The 15,419-nt window shown below is 41.5% G+C and overlaps 2 protein-coding genes across 5 annotated transcripts; one reads left to right on the top strand and one right to left on the bottom strand.

Annotated features, from left to right (window-relative positions):
* Window positions 1–2,143: 2,143 nt before the first annotated feature.
* On the top strand, window positions 2,144–11,704 carry LOC113032003 (antizyme inhibitor 1). 3 transcript variants are annotated; one of them, XM_026184624.1, is made up of 12 exons: window positions 2,144–2,360; window positions 3,910–4,031; window positions 5,085–5,295; window positions 5,507–5,680; window positions 6,393–6,565; window positions 6,808–6,942; window positions 7,114–7,195; window positions 7,348–7,422; window positions 9,234–9,399; window positions 9,620–9,732; window positions 10,204–10,424; window positions 10,512–11,704. In XM_026184624.1, the coding sequence occupies exons 3-12, from the start codon at window positions 5,194–5,196 to the stop codon at window positions 10,624–10,626; spliced, it is 1,356 nt and encodes a 451-aa protein (XP_026040409.1). In that variant the 5' UTR covers window positions 2,144–2,360; window positions 3,910–4,031; window positions 5,085–5,193; the 3' UTR covers window positions 10,627–11,704. The 3 variants fall into 3 exon arrangements, with proteins under 3 accessions (XP_026040409.1, XP_026040410.1, XP_026040407.1); XM_026184625.1 differs by lacking the exon at window positions 2,144–2,360 and adding an exon at window positions 2,830–3,067 and having other exon boundaries at window positions 10,207–10,424; XM_026184622.1 differs by lacking the exon at window positions 2,144–2,360 and adding an exon at window positions 2,830–3,067.
* Window positions 11,705–11,906: 202 nt separating this feature from the next.
* On the bottom strand, window positions 11,907–14,583 carry LOC113032004 (Krueppel-like factor 10). 2 transcript variants are annotated; one of them, XM_026184627.1, is made up of 4 exons: window positions 14,400–14,583; window positions 13,762–13,908; window positions 12,677–13,544; window positions 11,907–12,511 (listed from the first exon to the last, which is right to left on the bottom strand). In XM_026184627.1, the coding sequence occupies exons 2-4, from the start codon at window positions 13,897–13,899 to the stop codon at window positions 12,315–12,317; spliced, it is 1,203 nt and encodes a 400-aa protein (XP_026040412.1). In that variant the 5' UTR covers window positions 13,900–13,908; window positions 14,400–14,583; the 3' UTR covers window positions 11,907–12,314. The 2 variants fall into 2 exon arrangements, with proteins under 2 accessions (XP_026040412.1, XP_026040411.1); XM_026184626.1 differs by having other exon boundaries at window positions 13,669–13,908; window positions 14,400–14,581.
* Between the last annotated feature and the right edge of the window lie 836 nt (window positions 14,584–15,419).

The raw sequence follows: 15,419 nt of genomic DNA, 5'->3' as shown, positions 1-15,419 counted from the left end.
CTATTGTTATACATGACATGTCCTGGGAAAGCCCAGTGATAAAGACTATTCCCATTTCATGGCATATCACAGAAATATGGAGCCATTTTTCCAGTTTATTTTTGGGTGCATTAACATTTCTCAAGTATCTATTAGTCTTCATAAGACTACCGTGGGTCCTCTTGGTGCTATGTGAGACCTAAGGCTGTGGTGTTTATGAAAAAAGGAGTATCAGGGTGTTTATTAATCTGATATTGCTGCTTTAAGTCTTCTAAAGATATACCTGTTGAATATTTGCTATATTCCTGCAGTCAGCTGCTTTATATTTCCCTGCTTAACATTCAGGTCAGTGTGAGGAGAAGTTTGTTTGGAGTTCTCTTTTTACTTAGCAACATTCTTTGGCAAAAAAAAAAGAGGGGAAACCACTTGGGAGAGACTTAACAAGTGCCTGTTGCATACGACTAATGTATGGTGTTTTTAAACAACTATTCATGTCCACCAAAATGGTAAATTTATGACTTGTCATTGTGATTATACAAGCATAACAGACAACACTCACTCACATGGTGCAAAAAAAGAAGAAGAAAAGGCTTAAATACCATAAATGTACTGACATAATATAAATGCAATATTTAAACTCATTTACTGACAGGTATTTGAAAGCTGTCAGCTATATAAGACTGGGAGTTAATATTGCACAGCCTCACTGAAGATGAGTTATTTATATGCTATGTGTATATATATATATGTATATATGGGGGTTGTAATTGTGTGGAGCTGAGCACTAGAAAAGTGTATTTTACATGAGTCATTTTACATATTGTAAAATGCACATGGCTTGTTATGGAAAATTAATAGATAATGTGTATATTCTCTTAACAAATTCAAATTGTTTACGAATATTCATTAAACAAATACCCATAACAACTTCTTCTGTTTGAAAAATGAAGGGAATCAATATTGTTGGCTGTATGTAATTGTCTGACCTTTTGATTCTTGGAACATGTTGTTTATTCCTTTTTTTTGCCTGCCTTGGTCACTCAGGGGTGATTCAGGGTCTTTCTATATCGGTCCATTGATGTAATCTGTTTGCAATGTTTGCAAATAAGAATTCCTGCTGCACAATGCAGCCACTAGAGTATTTGCCCTCACAGTGGGTGGTACACATGTCTCCCTGTCGCATACCCAACGGCAGCGATGGCTATTATGATCCAAACAATGGAAATCAAACATTGTGCGTTACTGGAAGCCACTTTAGATGCTATGTGTGATTAGCCTTATATATACATAACTCGTGTAGTGTTAGAGAGAACAGGCACAAAACACGGAACAACTTTTTTGTGTCGCAGTACATCGCCTCCGCAGCCTTTACAATGGACTCCACGAAATAGGTTTATTAGTGAAACAGGCACTGCTATTGTTTATTTTTTCCCTGAGGAGCACTCAACTCTCATCTAACACTCTGAGGAATTTTATAGATATGTGGAAGAAAAAAATCCCAACAACAACAAGACATCATGAACTGCTGTGAAATAAGAAAAATATGATGTGGGTCAGTCAGGGTGCTGGGGATTTAAGGGATAATGCTTTGTAATTGGTAAACAGGGTTTTCATACAAGAACAGTAGTCCTAGGTCACAAATTCCTGGATCCTAAACTTCACAGCAGGTATGGAGAACTTGTGTCTGTATGTCACTCTGTAAAAATGAAGTGAAAATTAAACTATGAGGGTCACAGACTGAAGAGATGCTGCAGAAAATGGGCTTTTACTGTAGAAGACAGACATTAGTGGATTGCATTTGAAAATTATTTTCCTATACTAGTTTTTTTATTTTTTCTGAACATAGTTGAAAATCAATTGTATTTTTATAACCTATTTGTATTATTTTAGAAATGGCAAACATAATCCCAAAGCCTTGAAATGCTGATACTGTGCAGTAAAACACTTTATATTTGAATGATAAAGGGGTATTTTCTCCTATGTTTAATGTAAGCACAGAGTCCAAACAGCCCCAGAAAAAAGATTTCCCCTTCAGCTAACAGTTGCAGAGCTTTTCTTTGCACCCTCCCCCTTCAGCTCTGAGGAGGGAGACATGCAAATTTATCTCCTGGAGGGGGTAAAAACTGCCTCATACCAAGCGTTTTCAGAGTCAGGCACAACTTCACAACTTCACAACAACAAAGGCAAAAGGAAGGGAAAGTATAGTCTGAGCTTGAACTTTAGGACAAAATGCATGTTTCCATCTAGCCATTGCGTCTAGGGCTTATGTCTGCGAGTGCTGACTGAGACTAGAGAAAATAAGGAGGACTGTGCCACCTTTGTTGGACAATATTTTGTCCTTATCACTGAACCATGGGGGATCCAGTGAAGACATAACACAGGTAATTTTTGGGAAATTACCTATTTACCACGGAGCATAGGTTTTATAGCTATTCTGTTATAAATATAGTCTAAGATCAACAAAGTTGTGGGGTTTATTGTTTTGTTTTTGTTTTTCCAGTTGGTTAGAATGTCTTCAAATTGTGTGCACAAAATATTGCAGCATAGAAAAAAATAATCTTTTTTTAACTGTTATTATTGTGGCTGTTGCAGGTCAGTAATGATTTTTTTAAATTATGTTAATAAATGCTCCACATCTTCCTATGCGAGCTCTAATATCGCGTTGCGTGAGGGTTTGACAGCTCCGAGCAAGTGTTTGTCAAGTTCACCATACTTCAGTTGAGCCAAACCGGAAAATGTTAATAAAAGCTGTAATTCTTGTTTAATTTCACTCTGACGGTTTCTCCGTTACTCAAAACGAATATGTCGGTTAATGTGGGTTTTATTTTGACATTTTAAACCGGATGTGTCAGCATTAATATGACGCTTCTGTCTGTGGGTCGGTCTTGCCGTTCGCCCTCCGCTGCTGTCGTCTGCTCGGTTGTAACAAATGGTCCGCTATAGGTGCCATCGAGAAAACGTCGAACGACAATAACTTGAACTACTCCATGGCAAATATCGTTTTCTCTTCTAGTCTCCCCACCACTCTTTAAAAATTCCGCCTAAAAAGAAAAAGCGTTCTGTCCCCTCTTTTGGGTTTTCAGCGGACGTAAGTAACGTTAGCTAACCGCGCTGTTAGCTTCCTATGAGTGTTAGCATGTTATTAGCTAAATGCACTGAGTAACGTGTCATTGTCTAGCTAAATACTAAATAAAACACACTAGCTATAACGTTGTTGTCAGTAGCATTCTTAAAAAAAAAAACTTTGTTTTTATAAAACATGTTGGTACTAGGAATCCATCGTATATTACTGCGTAAGGAATACATCGTATATTACTGTGTAACTACCGCGGACACTAATGCTAATGTGCTCCATGAATTGAAAGCAAGCTGTTACAGTAACAAGAAATTTGACTCTGAAGTAATTGGTAATGAATGTTAAGTTGTAGTTAAACGTGGTTATAAGGGGCAGCATGATAAATAACACGGGGCAAGAGTGTTGTTGTAGCCATTGCTAATTAATTTATTCAAACCTGCTAATCTGGCCATCATTGCATCAGTTCCGGTGGTTGGTTCAGAGTAACTCAGACTAACAATTCACACATTAAAAACCACCTTAAAAAACACATATTAAGTACAGCATGTAAATACTGTTTTCTGTATCAGTGCTTTATGCGGGTATTCGTTAACTCGAGCTTACAATTCGTCTTTGTCAAATGGCGAAAAATATGGAAATCAGGGAATGCCTTTCTATTCTGGATTATCGTGCTAATGTGTGTAGTCATAACCCAAAGATCCATTTGGAGCCAGGAAAAAACCCAGTTTCCTCTACAGATTTACAGATTTGATTGTACTTTGGAGTACCACTGGAACATGTGTTAGCAGGGGAAACAATTGACTGATCATTGACTGAATCTGCTGTGCCTCACGTCCTCATCTGCCCCTTTGCAGGTGTACAACAACTACCCAGAGGATCTAGGGGCAGCTCTATACCGAGAGCCATTTGACTTCAACGCCGAGCCACCTTGGGATCCTAGCTGATAGTGGAGGAGTTCATCCCAGGACTCATCCATGTGAGTAAACTAGCTGGGGAATTTATGTATCCACTTTAATTGGAGGGCTGAGAAAAATCTCATAGCAAAAACGTTGAATGTGTGGTACAGTATTTGTGTTTGCATGGTGAAGAATTATTGCAGTTCTACGGTAACTGTCATGTCCTGACAAAAGGAGTAAACATTCAGCATGTCCCAGATCACTCAGTTATTTTAGATCTACTGTTTCAGATCTATTTTCAGCACTTGTATTAAAATAACAGGACACTGTTCAGGACTGCTTTTATCTGCACTGGCTTTGCTGTTAGATTTGTTTTCAGGAACAGAGAGAAATAATCTGAGCTATAACCCAACTAATATGCATGTATTTTCCTTGAGATTAAAGCTGGGTTGCATTGTATATTGTATGTTTTGTGAAGATAGAACAAGTGACCCAGTTAAGCATTTTCTAAGTTACATAAGGTCTTGGTTTATTTTCAAAGAGATATTAGTGTTCAGCCTTGTTCCATTGTGTTTTTAACCAGTGTTTGAGCAGTGATTTTATTTAAATTTTTTAAATGTATTTATTTTTTACTGTACACCACAGCAGTCATTGTTGGCATATTGCTAGTCTCCCCATGTAACCTTTCTACATCTGGTCTGGTCCAAACTACCATGACTGGTTGAAGTACTGTGCAACAGTACTGAAAGTAAAGTTGTGGCACAGATGCCGCCAGTATTGTACCTTTGTTAATGCCATCAAACGGAACATTTTCGGGTCACCGGCTCAGGGATTAATGGCGATTGTAAGGGGTAATTGATGATAAAGTAAATGAACCCTGTGCCCCAGACTATGTGTTTTCACAGCGGCTTTTAGGAAGAATAGGCCTCTTCCACAAAGCTATCCCATAACGCAGAACCTGTTCTCTGCTCTGATTGGATGCCCGTTGAGTTGAAAATGACTTCAGTTCAGGATTTCAAAAGAGGCGTTTAGGTTTCAGCAGCAGAGAACATCATGGAATATGCATTATCCAAAAGTGATTTTTGGTGCTGAACTTGGTGCTTTATGTTGGCTTTTCTCTTTTCCTTGTACAGTTTGTTGCATAAGTCTAGGACCCCAGGGGCTCGAGAGGGAGCGAGCAAGACCACTTCGCACTAGCCACATTCTTTATGCCTGTTGGATTTGAAGAAAACGGTTGAGAGGATGAAAGGAATCGCTGATGAACCGCAGTATTCTGTTGACCTGCTGGAAGGAGGCATGGCCCTCTGTGATGTTATTGACAATCACATTTATGAGCAAACACTGGTATGGGCTTCATCTTTAATAATATGTACTATTTCTTAATGTTTTAATATTGTCTCAAAACCAACAATTGTATTATAATGCATTGTTAACTAAAGGTTGTTAATTGACATACAGGCACACTTTTGTTTATGCTTGTATTGTAGATTAATGGATATACAATCTTAATGTGTTTTCTGACTCTTCCACACCTGTTTGTTTCCCTCTTCTCCAGTCTGAGAAAAATGCATTCTTTGTAGCAGATCTGGGAGTCATAATGAGGCAGCATGTTCGCTGGCGGACCCACATGTCCCAGATCAGACCATACTATGCTGTCAGGTGCAATAGCAGCCCAGCTGTGATTGAAGTCCTTGCTGCCCTTGGCACTGGGTTCATATGCACCAACAAGGTACTCTTTGACAGTGTGTGTTTTTGTCATTAGGGCTTTTCTCTGCTAAATATAAAAGCACATTTAGCACTAGTGTTGATCATCAAGCTGACCCGTGTTTCATAAGGCTGAGGCCCTGGTACGAATTCACCCCAAGGCTATTTAATGTGTGTCTTTCCAAGATCTTTAAATATTTTTAAAAGCACCACCAAGTGGCCACCACATGTCAATGCCCACCTTGTAAACATTATTTAATAAATATTTGTCTCTAATGCATCTGCCTGATGGGCATTGCAAGATAGATACAGGAGATCTATTACACTTATTTCAAATTCTATTTTCTTTCTTCTAGAGCAGCTTTGGCTGATTCAAAGTTGAAAATAATCCTTATTTATCTTATATTTGGCTTTGGTGCGGCCCCACTGTTAAGCCGCCGTCTGGCAATGGATTGACAAAGGATTGGCTCCCTACCCCTTACAAATGGAAGGTTGGGACAGCAGGTGGATTAGATTCCTATGCTTACAGCCAGAGCAATGATCCTGAGATGATCATTTAAAGGATATCCTATGAAGAGTAGAAAAAAACTGCTTAGAGACTGACCTTCTAGCTCACAGTTCTTTGTACATACACTGAAATTTTCAAACTAAGTGTAATATAAGCAAAAGATGACAAAAAAGCATAATAGGTTCCCTTTAATGGAATATTGCTTTGTCTGTGTATCTTTGTAATTCAGTCTGAACTGGAATTGGTGCAGAGCCATGGTATTCCCTCTGAAGATATCATCTACAGTGGTGTTTGCAAACAAGTTTCCCAGATTAAATATGCTGCTAAAAATGGCATTGACCTCCTGGTGTGTGATAATGAAGCAGAGCTGCGCAAGATTTCTCGCTGCCACCCCAATGCCAAGTAAGTTTTTGATAAGCATCAGTCCAAGTGCCAGTGAATATGTTAAACAACTGACCATGTTATCAGTCCATAGTAATTATCTGTTGGTTACACTATCGACCGTCATTCTGATAAGAAATCTACCTGCAAAACTGTTTGGTTCTGTGTAGTTTACTGCTCTGGTTTTATATCATAGATTAATCTGGATCGATTGTTTCCCCAAAACAGTAACCAAGTTATCTATTTCCTCTGTGATAATTTAGGCTGCTGCTACAGGTGTCAACGGAAGCGTCAAACCCGGACGATGACATGAGCATGACATTTGGCTGCTCACTCAAGGACTGCAGACATCTGCTGGAGAGTGCTAAGGAGCTGGGTGTGCAGGTAGCTGGGGTCAGGTAAGGACTACAGGAAGGACATGAAGAGAAATGCAAATCCAGGTTTTGTACTTAGACCACTGCAAGGATGGCACAGTTCTCCTGAACAAATTATTTAGTCAGTTTGTCTGCAAATGAAATTTAAACGTTAAGTTGCCAGTTTGATCACCGACTACCTCTTCTACTCCTCAGGTCTCACATTTCCAACTCCTGTGACGATGACCAGGTGTATGTTCATGCCATCTCCGATGCCCGTTGTGTCTTTGATATGGGGGTATGTGGTGTTAAATGATGCATTTTATTTGCAGTCAGCTCTATGACTGTTATTTGCATTTCTGTTGAATACAATTTTATGTTTTGGATGCTCCATAAACACAAGGTACTTTGTATAGACCCAAGTTATTAACAATTTTCTGTCTGCTTCAGGAGGAAATTGGCTTCAGCATGAAAATCTTGGACATTGGAGGCGGATTCAGTGGCTCTGAGGCCCAACTGGAACTGGTCAGTGCATTTCTATCAGATACTGCCCATATGGAAAAGATATATATAAATCTTATAAAGTTTTTATCTGACTTGTATGAAAAGCATACAAGAATGAAAACACATACACTCAACAAAAATATAAACGCAACACCTTTGTTACTGCTCCCATTCCCCATGGGATGGACGTAGAGACCTAAAATTCATTCCAGATACACAATATAACCATCCCTCCCAAACAGTGGTCACAAATCAGTCCAAATGTGTGGTAGTGGGCACATCTGCTATATTGAGATAATCCATCCCACCTCACAGGTGTGCCACATCAGGATGCTGATCTGACATCATGAGTAGTGCACAGGTGTACCTCAGACTGCCCACAACAAAAGGCCACCCTGGAATGTGCAGTTTTTTGCGCTATTGGGGTCTGGGGACCCAGAACCGGTCAGTATCTGGTGTGACCACCATTTGCCTCATGCAGTGCAACACATCGTCGCATGGAGTCTATCAGATTGTCAATTGTGGCCTGTGGAATGTTGGTCCACTCCACTTCAATGGCTGTGCGAGGTTGTTGGATATTCGTGGGAACTGGTACACGCTGTCGTATACGCTGGTCAAGCACATCCCGAACATGCTCAATGGGTGACATGTCCGGTGAGTATGCTGGCCATGCAAGAACTGGGACATTCTCAGCTGCCATCTGCCCTGAACAATGTGAACCATGATTCATCCGTGAAGCGCACACCTCTCCAACGTGCCAGACGCCATTGAATGTGAGCATTTGCCCACACAAGTCTGCTACGGCGACGAGCTGGAGTCAGGTCAAGACCCCGATGAGGACGACGGGCATGCAGTTGAGCGTCCCTGAGTTTCTGACAGTTTGTGCAGAAATTGTTTGGTTGTGCAAACCAATTGTTCCAGCAGCTGTCTGGGTGGCTGGTCTCAGACGATCTTGGAGGTGAACCTGCTGGATGTGGAGGTCCTGGGCTGGTGTGGTTACACGAGGTCTGCGGTTGTGAGGCCGGTTGGATGTGCTGCCATATTCTCTGAAACGCCTGTGGAGACGGCTTATGGTTGAGAAATGAACATTCAATGCACGGGCGACAGATCTGGTTGACATTCCTGCTGTCAGCATGCCAATTGCACGCTCCCTCATTGCTTGTGGCATCTGTGGCATTTTGCTGTGAGACAAAACTGCACATTCCAGGGTGGCCTTTTGTTGTGGGCAGTCTGAGGTACACCTGTGCACTACTCATGATGTCAGATCAGCATCCTGATGTGGCATACCTGTGAGGTGGGATGGATTATCTCAATATAGCAGATGTGCCCACTACCACACATTTGGACTGATTTGCGACCACTGTTTGGGAGGGATGGTTATATTGTGTATCTGGAATGAATTTTAGGTCTCTACGTCCATCCCATGGGGAATGGGAGCAGTAACAAAGGTGTTGCGTTTATATTTTTGTTGAGTGTATAAGATCCCTTGAAAAATTATATAATGAAACTTGTATGTTTTGTATACTTACTAAAAAAAATATATGAAAGTAATGAGAAAGTGGCCACTTTCATGAGTAAATCAAATATCTTTTTACTATTTCTTTTCCATATGGGTGCTAAAGACAAGCTTTGTACATTGTAGCTGTAGTAAGCACTAGCTGAACAGTAAGATAAAAGTGTCTGTCTTAAATGTTGAGAATATTCTAATATAGATTCATGCTTTAGCTGCTCACTGTGAAGCTGGATTTAAACTACTTTTCAGAGGCATGTGGGGGGAAAAGGAAGGAATGTCTTAATGTTAATTGTAACGGCTTCTGTCATCTCTTTTGCAGATTAATAGTGCAGTCATGTCTATGGTGGACCTATACTTCCCTCCATCTTCTGGAGTTTCCATCATTGCTGAGCCTGGTAACTTCTTCGTGTCCTCTGCTTTCACACTAGCTGTCAATGTCATCTCCAAGGAGGTGGTGGCACGTGATCCCCAGGACCAGGATCATGGTTAGTGGCAAGATACTCACTTAGGAACGGTAATGATTGTTAAGGACATACTCTGTAAAAACTGCATTCCAGCTGTAACTCGAGCAGTACACAATGCATTTTCATGCAGAAACCAGTGTTGTACAGCATGAAATGTATTATTATACTGGGAATTAGCAGTGCAGCTATGAATCAAACAGAAAAATGTAATTCAGAAACTTTTCTGCCCTCTTCTGAACAGATCTGTCTCCCAATGAAGAGCCAGCGTTCCAGTACACTATGAACGAAGGAGTGTATGGATCGTTTGCCAGCAAACTCTCTGAAGGACTGATATCTGCCCCATCTGTTCACAAGGTGAGTCTCAAAGATTCTCAATGGATCAGTATACACTTACTAGACACTTTAATAGGTACACTTTGGCAGTACCAGGTTGGACTACTTTTATCTACAAAACTGTTGCATAGATTTAACAAGGTGCTTGAAACTTGTGCAAGACTTTTTGGGCCACACTGACAAGATCGCAGCAAGCAGTTTCTGTAGATCTGTTGGCTGCAAATTCATAATGCAAATCTGTTCCACCACAAAGGTCCTCTGTTGGATGGATGGATAGCGAGACGGACGCATCCATCCAGCCAGCCAACAAAGGACCTTTACCTAACAAAGGGCCAGTTGAATGTGTAACCACAACACACAATACTTTCTCTATACTTCTCAATGTGTATACGGACTATATTATTAAATTAGGAACAACATCTTAATCAGCTACTGCCCACACATATACACATTGTAAAATGACTAAAATAATCACCTTTATTGCCTTATTAGCAGAACACTTCCCTGGATGTACCGGTGTTCAGCAGCAGCTTGTGGGGTCCCTCTGGAGATGATCTGGACCAGGTACTGGAGCACTGTCTTTTACCTGAGCTCAACATTGGAGATTGGCTCATGTTCACACATGCTGGCTCCTACAGTCTGGGTCAACCACTGTGCTCCCCCACTGACTCACCACCACCCCCTGTGTACTACGTCATCTCCTCTAGAGACTGGTAAGTTTGGCAGTGATGGAGAAAATCTTTTCTGTGCAAGAATGTGGAGGTTATGGTCCTTGATTCCTGTTTATTTTCATTCACCAGGTTTGAGATGCAGGACACTGGTGTTACCAACGAGGCTATGCTTAAGAACTTCTCCCTGGTCCCGTACTTCCTCAATTCCTGCCAAACAGAGGCTGCACTGTCGGTCCCAGCTTAGGAAACATCTGACTGGGACCAGAAGTCTTTTCACTTTTCTCACTTGTTTCTGCTGCTAGCTTCCTTTGGTTCACATTCCCCTGGGGTCAACTCTCCCAGTAGTGCTTGAAATTGCCTGGACCAGACCATATTCATCTCACAGACCCCAGTGCACTGCACTTCTGTGTGGTCAGCCCTGGAAACCCTAAGTAGGTGTTAATTAGTATGCAACAAAATGGATGAGTCCAGAAAAGACAGTTTGGGGACTCCTCTTGAACTACAGTTTACACCCCTACAGTAGACATATAATACTTTTAAATGATTATATTTGACAGATATTATTATTCATATCTCCTTTGCTGTTGTCAGTCTTGTATATTATGTGTATCCCTGATTGAAGCAGTGTATTTATAAAAAGAAACACTTCTGAGATTATATAGAAAGTTTTGCCAAAAGATTTGTATTTTGTATTTTAATTTGTTGTGTAGGTTTTTTTTGTGTGTGCACAAAGGCTAGAATCCATTATTACATTTAAAAAGTGGCATCTTCATATTAAATTGAGAGCTTGCAGCATATCTTTGCTGTACATACAAAATGTTTGGCGTCACCGTGGCGTCAGTTTCTGAAAATTATTTGAAAGCTAAAAGGTGAGTGTCCTTAAATAAGGTGGTGTTTGCGTGCTTTTCCAAAGTGCTGAGCGTCTTGCTTCCAAGACTGGCAGGTGAGTGCTCTGCTACCTGACAGCCAAGCAGGTTTTATTAGACAGCATGTGCTGCAGATGGAACACAGGAAGTGCTGGTGGATAATGAATCGACTTACACTGAAAATGACATTGTTTCTTTACAAAAAATGATTTAAAAGACTACTGCAAGTTCTTTTTCTACTCATATAGTTTGAAATATTCTTCCAACATCTGTGTTGATAGAATATAGCAGTATTTCCTGACACCAAGTATACTTGCATTGTGTGTATCATATCTGTGAAACTGTCATAAATCTGTCTTAAGGCATGATAAATTATCAGGCACTTGCCTGCTTTTAACGTGTAGCTGTGCTTGTCTAAATGAAGAGTAATAAACACCCCACTGAGTGGACTGTAAATCCCAGTGTGTGTGTCTTATCAGAAATGCACAAATGTTGTAAATTGTAACTTCCTCCAGCTGTATGCATAGATAGAATTGGTACCCCTCAGTTTCACAGCCTGATAATTTTATACAGTTATCATGTGATGAGCTGAAGTGGGATACATTTTCAGGTATCAGAAGCATGTGGGAACCACAGAAAAGATTTTAAATTACAACTCTTAAAAAAAATGTGTTTAGGTTTATTAAGGAATTCTGTGTTTTGTGCAAGAAAAAGTGCAAAAATATTTTATACTGATTGTCATGGCACAAAAGAACAACATGTAACATTTTTTGGTCAAATATCACTGACAAAAAAGTAAACTCAGTAACATTTAAATACGTAACTACTCAGCTTATGCTAATGCAGTAGTTAAATGTAAACACTTTGATTACCTCGTTTATATTCAATTAGAATGATTACAGAACAGCAGTATAGCAAAGTTTGCACAATAGCCCTTTCATAAGGTGACGTAAAAAACATCTACAGTCTTGTGTGAGTCAGTCTCAACAGCGTAGAGCATGTCATTTGGTTTCACAGTGGGGTTTGTTTGTTATTGTTGCTGAAGACGATACTGCATGCAGGGAGTTCAGCAGCGTCCCCTCATCGCTGCCAGGTGTCTTCGGGCGTGCTTGGCAAGGTGGTCACTACGCATGAAGCGGCTGAGGCACATTGGGCAGGCAAACTTTTTTTCTCCCGTGTGGGTTCGGCGATGCCGGGACAGCTCATCGGAGCGAGCGAAACGCCTCTCGCAACCCTCCCACTTGCATTTATAAGGTTTCTCACCTGTTGGATAGTGGAGGCAGGAATAAGGACTTTTCTGAACATACTCCAACGGGTAAAACATTGCTATCATGACTAGAAGATCACACTTGTGCCATTTGCTTAAAAACTGCCATAGCATTCAAATACATATGCGTTATATTAACATTTAATTCATTTATCTCTTACCTGTGTGCGTCCTCATGTGGGCCTTGAGATGAGAGCTCTTGAAGTAAGTCTTGTTGCAGTTCTCACGGGGACAAACGTGATTGCGTGCGCGGGCCACCTCTGGCTGCTGTGGGACACATCTTTGCTCCGATAAGGTGCGATGAGGCGCCGGGGCAATGGCAGCGAACTTTGGTCCACCATTGGTCACCGGTGCTGGTTGAATGTAGACAGGAGGAACAGGCGGCTGAGGGACAAGGAGCATGACGGGACCCTTTGCCACCTGACCCCCTACAAGGAAGACCTGAGCAGAAGAAGCCGTGTGTCCTTCTTGTTTGTGCTGCAGCTGCAGTGGCGTGTGCACCATGGTGATTGCTGGCAGTAGGTGTTGCTGCTGACTGTGCGAGTTTGTGACAGCGTTCTGCACAAGGGTGGCCAAAGAAGAGACAGGAACAATGTGGCAGTAGACAGGCACAGGCGAGACCAGAGCATCTCCAGCTGGGACAGACTGAGGCGTATTTTTATTTTCATTTAAGCCTAAAAGGCTTCCTGGGTTGTCTCCAGACTGAACAACATTTGGGGACGTCTCAGTGTAAGCTTGTGTTGTAACAGTCTCCTCAGAGTCTCTGCTATTCGGCTCATCTTTACAGTTCACATCAGTTTTAGAGTCCAGCATGTGAACCCGAACGACCTCTTCCTCCTTTGAGGAACGATTAAGGTTGGAGGAGCAGTGGAGGCCATCTGCAGTGTGACGGATCACACTGGTGCACTGGAAGCTCTGCTGAGCAGCGTGTTTGTGCAGAGACGTCACTTCTGTAGGTCGGTGAGGCTTCAGAGCTGGACCTGGACAGGCCGTCACAAAGTGGGGCGGGCTGTATGGTGGTGTCATGCACTGAGAAGAAAAGTCACATTATCAAAGTCAGTAATAAAGTTTCTCTTCTGTCCCAATACATCTACATTTACTAGAATCACGCAGTTACATAGAAACCATTTCATCCTAAACAAGGATCCCTTACAAACAGAGAGTCCTGCAGCACAGCAGAACTGGTGGTGACCTGGTCGTCCTCTGAGGAGTCTGAGGAGGGAGACAGAGGTCTGTAGTGCCTCACCCTGAAGTTTCGTGACTTCCAGTGCTTAGTCATGGACATCAGAGCCCGCACAGCTTCCATATCACCTGCACCCATGTCAGTTGGCTGGGATTCACCCTGGACGTCTGAGATGTTACAGTGATGCTCCTCAGACTTCATAGTGTAACTCTGGCAAAGACCAAATTAACTGTAATTTAAATTCATAACATTTCACGCAACGTAATCCAACAATGATAGCCTTCACTAAAAATAAGTGAATACATCACCTACGATCAAATTTACACTATGACCATTATCTCAGGGCCTTAAAGATTTTGCCAAAGAGCATGAGAGATAAGCATGATCAGCTGCTGCTCATCAGCGCGGTTGCCCTTTCACCTACTTTGCTGGGGGACAAAAGCAGCATGTGTGGTGGTTACAAAACAGACACACAACACCTACTGTAAGAACTCCTCCCTGCCCAGGCCCGGATCACCACACACAAGCTGCACCCGTAATCATACTCCTCAATAACTATTGATGAAGCCCACCAGACTGTCTGACTAATTAGCTGCTGACAACCACTTTATCAACGTGTTTCTACACGAACATTAAACACGTAAGAAGAAAAGAAAACACTATGCTAAACCGTAAATATGACGAAGCTAATATGTACTTACATATATGTATGAGTGCGTCAAGTGTTCAGGAAACAGGTTTAATCCCTAGACGCGCGTCCACAAGTCTCGTGCGAACAACTTAAGACCAGGCAAGTATGTTTCCTAATTTCCTCCACAGCCTCGTTTCCATTCATCGTTTCAAATGCGGTGGGGGAACAGATGGGCGTGGCCCGAAGCCGCGCCCAATGGGACGCAAAGGTGTGTTTTAGGGTAGACCAATGGTGCGGGGGCACCGTGCGTGATCAGGGGCTGAAGGCACCGTGGAGACTGCGTGGTACACAACAGCAAGGGAGTGTGAGAAAACCCCCCCACCCCCCAACCCACACACCCACCTTGCAAATAACTGGCGTTTTTAATGAGTAACTTTGCCCTGACGAGCAGACGCTCACCATCTGTCTTGGCTAATCATCACTATGACACTTGGAGTGAAGACAGTGAGAAAAGATGCTCATTATGAGATAGCAACAGGTAGGTAATTAATATAGCACTTGTTACTATTTAACAATCTTCAGATAAATCTATCTAAATGAAGCTACTATTTAATTAAAGTAGAGAGGCAGGGCCATGGATAAAGGGGGGGACCTGTGGTGGAAATATTTCCTAATATATCTTCTTAATTCATCCATTAGTGGAAATTATGTGAACAAGTGCTTCAGACCCCCCCCCCCCCTTTTTGTATAATACCCCCACCCCTTCACTGCAATTAACTAATCCTCCTTTACTTTTCAAAAGTGAAATAACACCAAATAATTTCTACTATTATTCATTACCATTAATCTCATTCAGAGTTGCAACCAGACTACATTTTGTTAGTGCCAATGTTTTGTGTGTAAATCTCGTCCCCCACTTTGTTGCAAGGCAGCTGTGTTTTAATCATTTCACCTGACAGGAAGAAGGTTCAGATAATTTGGTGCTTAAAGCAACAACAATACATTTCACATATTAAAGATACTAAATGCTACCAGTGAATAATGTGAATAGGCTACATCTCTTGAGTAATTTTTGGTTTTTTATTTCTTC

The sequence above is a fragment of the Astatotilapia calliptera genome, chromosome 11, assembly GCF_900246225.1.
Source record: "Astatotilapia calliptera chromosome 11, fAstCal1.2, whole genome shotgun sequence".
Classification (NCBI taxonomy): Eukaryota; Metazoa; Chordata; class Actinopteri; order Cichliformes; family Cichlidae; genus Astatotilapia; species Astatotilapia calliptera.
The sequence above is the reverse complement of the archived record's forward strand: the minus strand, read 5'-3'. Positions and strand labels throughout refer to the sequence as shown.

Bases quoted from the DNA above. Each gene is read 5' to 3' on its own strand.
- LOC113032003 (XM_026184624.1), top strand. From the start codon at position 5,194: ATGAAAGGAATCGCTGATGAACCGCAGTATTCTGTTGACCTGCTGGAA. The intron at 6,566-6,807 runs GTAAGTTTTTGA...GTGATAATTTAG, and splicing joins CGCTGCCACCCCAATGCCAA to GCTGCTGCTACAGGTGTCAA. The intron at 9,400-9,619 runs GTTAGTGGCAAG...TCTTCTGAACAG, and splicing joins TCCCCAGGACCAGGATCATG to ATCTGTCTCCCAATGAAGAG.
- LOC113032004 (XM_026184626.1), bottom strand. From the start codon at position 13,899: ATGAAGTCTGAGGAGCATCACTGTAACATCTCAGACGTCCAGGGTGAA. The intron at 13,545-13,668 runs GTAAGGGATCCT...TTTTCTTCTCAG, and splicing joins TGCTGCAGGACTCTCTGTTT to TGCATGACACCACCATACAG. The intron at 12,512-12,676 runs GTAAGAGATAAA...ACTATCCAACAG, and splicing joins CCACATGAGGACGCACACAG to GTGAGAAACCTTATAAATGC.